General features: G+C 42.3%; 1 protein-coding gene across 1 annotated transcript; it reads right to left on the bottom strand.

Annotated features, from left to right (window-relative positions):
• Window positions 1-577: 577 nt before the first annotated feature.
• Window positions 578-5,031, bottom strand: LALBA (lactalbumin alpha). The gene is made up of 4 exons (XM_040488300.1): window positions 2,755-5,031; window positions 2,209-2,367; window positions 1,431-1,506; window positions 578-910 (listed from the first exon to the last, which is right to left on the bottom strand). The coding sequence occupies exons 1-4, from the start codon at window positions 2,885-2,887 to the stop codon at window positions 850-852; spliced, it is 429 nt and encodes a 142-aa protein (XP_040344234.1). The 5' UTR covers window positions 2,888-5,031; the 3' UTR covers window positions 578-849.
• Between the last annotated feature and the right edge of the window lie 934 nt (window positions 5,032-5,965).

Here is a 5,965-nt window from a genome sequence, read left to right as displayed (position 1 = left end):
AAGTATCTTTTTTTATGAATGTTCAGAGCACATTTCTAAACTCTCTCATGATGCTATGACATTATCCCTTGTATTATAATAATTTTTTTAATTTTTTTTACTTTTATTTATTTTTTGATAGAGACAGAGCACAAGTTGGGGAGGGGCAGAGAGAGAAGGAGACACAGAATCCAAAGCAGGCTCCAGGCTCCAAGCTGTCAGCACAGAGCCTGACGCAGGGCTCGAACTCACCAGCCGTGAGATCATGACCTGACTTGAAGTCGAACGCTTAACCGACTGAGCCACCCAGGCGCTCTGCATTATAATTATTTATTAATTGTTTATCTTATCTTTCCTACTAGTCCTTGAGGGAAGGGACCCTTTTGCCAATTTTTTACTCCTTCTATAGTTCCTTGAATATGCTAGTGATCAATGAGTTTCTTGAATCGAGTTGCAACAGAAAGTAACCTCCATCTTTCTAAGTTCAGTCTATTTCCTCTTCAGTAGAGATGGAAGGTGGCTATGACTTATAGCTTCAGTGTCCACCCACTCACACTACTTCCTCCTCCTCCCTCCAGGAAGAAAATACAGCCAGCCATTCAAAATCAGGCCCTTTATTCAAGACAGAGGTGGAATCCATTTTTGTAGTTAAAGTGCCATCAGGGGGCACTAAGCAAGGGTCAAAAGTCCAGTGTACCAGTCACACATCCCTGGAGAATCATTCTCAAGTGTCCAAAGGTGTTACTACAGAGTTCAGGGCTCAGAGACAAATCAGCTTCAAGGGGGTAGAAAGAAGCAAACTGAGGTAGCCTTAGGGGAAAGGCATTCCAGGAATGTACAGAGGGCAGAAACAGCAAAGACCGCAGGCACTCACAACATCTCACAGTGCCACTGTTCCAGTTTCTCAGAGCAGAGTGGTTTATGGGCCAACCTGATAATGGAGAAAGAGACAGGACAAGTTGGATGACTGGATCTTAGCCCAAACTTCCATCTAGCTTTATTCCCAAAAGGGTCAAGGTGGAAGAGTGTAGATGAAAATTACAGAAGGACATTCCTAGCCAGATGGCAAGGGACACTGAGCCACCTAATGGGGTAGGGTTCACTTTTAAAACTCCAAAAAATTATAGAACTGGAAAAGACATGCAGTGGTATCAAGGGCTTGCTTCAGGGTCTAGGACTAAAACAAGCTGAATTAGATGTCCACGTCCAGGTGAAGGGAGCCATATGTCTCAGCCTTCTCTTTCTTATGCTTATTAGGAATATTGTTAAACAGGAGTGGTGTGAGGGAAGCTTAGAAAATCGGAAAACTGAATCTTCTCAATGACTTTTGTTTTGAAAACTACATTCTAAATTAAGTGGTCAGGAGATAGAAAGAGAGGACAGTAGTGCTGGACTAAAGGAGTGAGGAAAAGGAGGAGAAGGGAAAAGTAAAGAATAGAATGGAGATTCACCAGTAGTCAATTCCTTCCTTATCCAGGATCTTCTTGGCACAAATCATGTCATCAGCAAGGTCATCATCCAGGAACTCTGGCAGGAGTTGCAAGGAGAGGAATGAGAGAGCAAAGTATTACCCAGAAAGATAATGTGTTTCCCTCTTCCCTGGATCTGTTAGGTCTGGTTCTTCTCTGAACTGGAGGCTTATGCCTGTTGCCTTTCTATATGATAAAGGCAATACAATAATGTTCCCCATCCAAGATAAGGATTCCCTTCACTTTTCTTGGATGTCCCCGGAGGAACTGTCAACTTCATCAACTGACTTACTCTGAAAATGCAGGGTATTAGACTTCAAGAACCCCAGACAGCTCAGATCATCTACCTGTGAACTTCTGGGAACTGCCTGGGGATTTAGTGAACATGAAAATTCTGTCAATTCAAGCCCCACAGTTGAAGTGGAGTACAAGGCGCTGAAGCCAGAAGTATGCTTGACACCAAAAATAAGATTATCCCTATGGGGCGCCTGGGTGGCGCAGTCGGTTAAGCGTCCGACTTCAGCCAGGTCACGATCTCGCGGTCCGTGAGTTCGAGCCCCGCGTCAGGCTCTGGGCTGATGGCTCGGAGCCTGGAGCCTGTTTCCGATTCTGTGTCTCCCTCTCTCTCTGCCCCTCCCCCGTTCATGCTCTGTCTCTCTCTGTCCCAAAAATAAATAAACGTTAAAAAAAAATAATAATAAGATTATCCCAGAGGTAGCCTCCAGGAATACAGAGGAACAGGATAAAAGAGGCTACTCACTGTCACAGGAGATGTCACAGATGTTCCTTGACTGAAGGATCTGGTTGTCCCTGCACCAAAATTTATTGTTGATCTGGAAGAGTCCATATTCTGTGCTGCCATTGTTATTGACTATGGTTTGTGTATCATAACCACTAGTATGAAATATGGTACAGATCCCTGAGGGAAAGATGAGAAAGAGGTATCACAGAGGTGACTATAAATTATGCATTTATAGCATGAATGAGGACCTGTATTACCAGACATAGAAAGGCTCTCTAGCCAATCTCCAAATATTGCAAAGCACAAAATATATTGATGAAATGAAAAGAGTTCCAAAAAGGACAGACAATAAGAGAAAGGGAAAATAAGGGCGTCTGGGTGGCTCAGTCGGTTAAGTGTCCGACTTCAGCTCAGGTCATGATCTCACAGTTCGTGGGTAAACAGATAAGCAGATAAGATAAAAGGATTATTATATAATTGAATAAAAGTGGAGAGGGAAAGGTGGATGAAAAAGAGACACATATGAATTGAAGAATGGATGAAGCAAGGCAGCCGGGAACTTACATTCAGACAAAGCAATGCCTCCATAGCCATCCATGTCTTTCAGCACCTGGGACAGCTCACATTTTGTAAATTGCTTCCCCTGGATGGCAGGGAACATGATGCCAATCAGGAGCAGAGAGACAAAGGACATCATTTTGGCTGCCCCCAAGAACCTGAAATAGGGACACCAGACAGCTTCACCTCCTTTTATTTGTGGAGAAAGCCTCGGGGGCCCTGGCACCAAGCCCTACATCCAGGAAGAGGATGAAGAGAGACTGGTCATGCCAACACAGAAACACTGAACCTGCCAGCTTCCTTCCGTACTTTTACCCCATTTTTCCTTCTCCTCCCCTAATCTCTAGTCCATACCAGTTATTGTTTTCTGCCCAGAGAGAGTTCCAAGCATGATCCTGTTCCCATTTGGCTTTGTTACGTACCTTTGTTTCTTGTAGATTTGGTTCTAGGAAGCAGGATGTCCCTAGCCTACTTCGGGAACAAAGGAGGCCACAGGGGTAATATGAGTGAGGCAATCAGAAAATAAACTAAGGGTCTTGGCAAAACCCCCTCCCCACTAGAGACATACAGAATATGGAAAAGGAGTGTGTGTCATTACATGCCATAAGCCCAGGATCAGAGTTGGCACTTGTCCAGTCAACTCAGGCATGGAAAAAAGGAAGAGTCCCTTAACATGGTGGTTCATGGCTGGGGGCTCAGGAGTAGGGATGGACGATAGCAACATAGACTACAAGAATCTGATATAACTTGGATCCAGAGATTTCTATACTTCAGGAAAACAGAGTATGACAGTATCTAGCTCTCCTATGAGCTATTATCCAGGCTCTCCACCACCAACCACCACTACCACTAAACAGCCAGATACCACATTGGTGTTAATTAAGACATTATGTAAATCCAAAACTAATAACTTGTAGCAGATTTGTTCATGGGTATAGAAACTTGTAGACATCCTCAGAGTTGGCCACAGACGGTTAAAGAGAGAGTAACCCAAGTCAGTGTAAAGAGGACTTTGAGAACTTTAAGATTAGATTAAGATATATCTACAGTCTACAAAAGAAGATTCTGGATCTGAGCTTTTTAAGGTCAGTGCCCCTGAACAAGTAAAGTTGAGGGTACCAGTTCTGAATAATTCCTCCAACTTGCTGGCATCAAGCTTCAAATCATGTGCCAATAGCTATTAGCCTCCTTCGTGCCAGGGCTCATCCTCTTTATTCCAATCTCTCAACCTGATTTCTTATATTGAAGTGGGTATCTGTCCCAACCAACAGTTTTCTCTATATCATGGGTAACCAGTATATGAAGCTGCATGAGTGAAATGAGTGTAGAGGATCTTGGTGCCAAGAGAGATGAGCAGAAAGTCCTGATGGCAAAGAAATACGTGTTCAGAAACACAGTGAAAGGGCTGCTACAACATTTCTCCTCCATTCTACCCAGAGGCATTGGAGGGGTACATGAAGGACAGGAATAGGAATAGGAATTCTGTCACACTAAGCAAGTATGGTTGAGAATATGGCTGGGAGTAGAGGATGACCTTGAACCATCTGACAGATAAGGAAAGCTAGGTCTGCTTGCCTATAATTTGGTTGGTTGTATCTCTGCCCTTCCCTGAAGCAATAAAAAGCAGCATCCAGGTCTGCACGGCTAAGCGCAAAAAATAAATGTGCCTCGGGAAAGAGGAACCATTATTTCCCTAGAAATGTTTGTAAAATGGCATATCTGAGGATCATCTGGAAAAGAATATGGAAGATGTGTAATGGGAACAATTACAAACATTCAGAGAAAGACGCAGATTCTTGGAGATAGACCAAACAACAATGACCACAGCACTGAAAGAGGAAGAAAGACATCAGCACAGCTACCTTTCCAGACAGGTAGCGTGCTCTCTGTGCAGGCTGAGATCTGAATCAAGGCAGTGAAGAGACATTTACAACACATGGGTTTTTTAGAAATATGCTAGGAAGCTATATTCATTTTCTCGGATGCTGTCATAAAAATCAGGTTTCTCAAATCAGTCCTATTTGAAGGACTTTTAGAGATTAAGGAATCAGAAGGACCTGCTTCAAAACACATTTGTCAGTTGCCATCCAAAACTATAGTTTGTAGATAAGTGGTAATTTATAGAGAGAGCCAAGGACTACCATTTGGAGGAACATCCTAGATCTACAATAACATTGATCATTACTTCTGGTTAGTATATTCACCTTGTTCTACTTCCTCCCATAATCCACATAAATTACTACTAAGTGGACAATGAAGCAAAATTTTGGACTTGACATATAAATTTCAGACAAATTCTTCATTGAATTATAGAGTTATTTAAAGCAAATAAAATTTGGGGGCACCTGGGTGGCTCAGTCGGTTAAGCATCTGACTTCAGCTCAGGTCATGATCTTGTGGTTCACAAGTTTGAGCCCTGCATGGAGCTCTGTGCTGACAGCTCAGAGCCTGGAGAGTCCTTCAGATTCTCTGTCTCCCTCTCTCTCTGCCCTCCCCCACTCGTGCTCTGTCTGTCTCTCAAAAATAAACAAACATTTTTAAAAAGCAGATAAAATTTGGAGAGTGATTTTGATTGGTGCTTTTCTTTTGGGGGTTGCTTGTGCAAAAGTCCTTACAAAGTCACTTAGCACTAGGGATTCACATCCTGTATCTGCACCAAAAGCGTGCTTGCAATTTACATTGGATTATTTTGAATTGTTGTATTTGTATTACTATCTCTATAACTGTTCTTGTGCATAAAAAAGCCAATGGTTCACTTTTGTGAACTGAGAATAGTATCAACAAAAAATGTAAATATACAAATGTAAATCATAACTCACAACTTATTTTAAAATATACTAACTAGGGGCGCCTGGGTGGCTCAGTCGGTTGAGCGTCCGACTTCGGCTCAGGTCATGATCTCACGGTCCGTGGGTTCGAGCCCCGCGTCGGGCTCTGTGCTGACAGCTCAGAGCCTGGAGCCTGCTTCCGATTCTGTGTCTCCCTCTCTCTCTGACCCTCCCCCATTCATGCTCTGTCTCTGTCTCAAAAATAAATAAACATTAAAAAAAATTTTTTTAAATATACTAACTAAAATGGATTTTACCTTTTTGATCAAATATTAGCTAAAACAAATTCATATGCAATTACTAATACGTAATCGAATTTTTATGCAAATCTTACCCAATTTTTCATTTTAAATGTCTATTTTTAAAAAAAACATAAGAGCACCTAGCTG

The sequence above is a fragment of the Herpailurus yagouaroundi genome, unplaced genomic scaffold (assembly GCF_014898765.1).
Source record: "Herpailurus yagouaroundi ecotype Mexico unplaced genomic scaffold, PumYag 166, whole genome shotgun sequence".
Taxonomy (NCBI): domain Eukaryota; kingdom Metazoa; phylum Chordata; class Mammalia; order Carnivora; family Felidae; genus Herpailurus; species Herpailurus yagouaroundi.
This window is presented reverse-complemented; position numbering and strand designations above follow the sequence as displayed.

What these genes read in the sequence shown, in the direction of transcription:
- LALBA (XM_040488300.1), bottom strand. Translation starts at nt 2,887, where the DNA reads ATGATGTCCTTTGTCTCTCTGCTCCTGATTGGCATCATGTTCCCTGCC. An exon ending in AGGCATTGCTTTGTCTGAAT is followed by an intron (nt 2,368 to 2,754) that starts GTAAGTTCCCGG and finishes TCTTTCCCTCAG; the next exon opens with GGATCTGTACCATATTTCAT. An exon ending in AAGGAAGGAATTGACTACTG is followed by an intron (nt 911 to 1,430) that starts GTGAATCTCCAT and finishes CTCCATTATCAG; the next exon opens with GTTGGCCCATAAACCACTCT.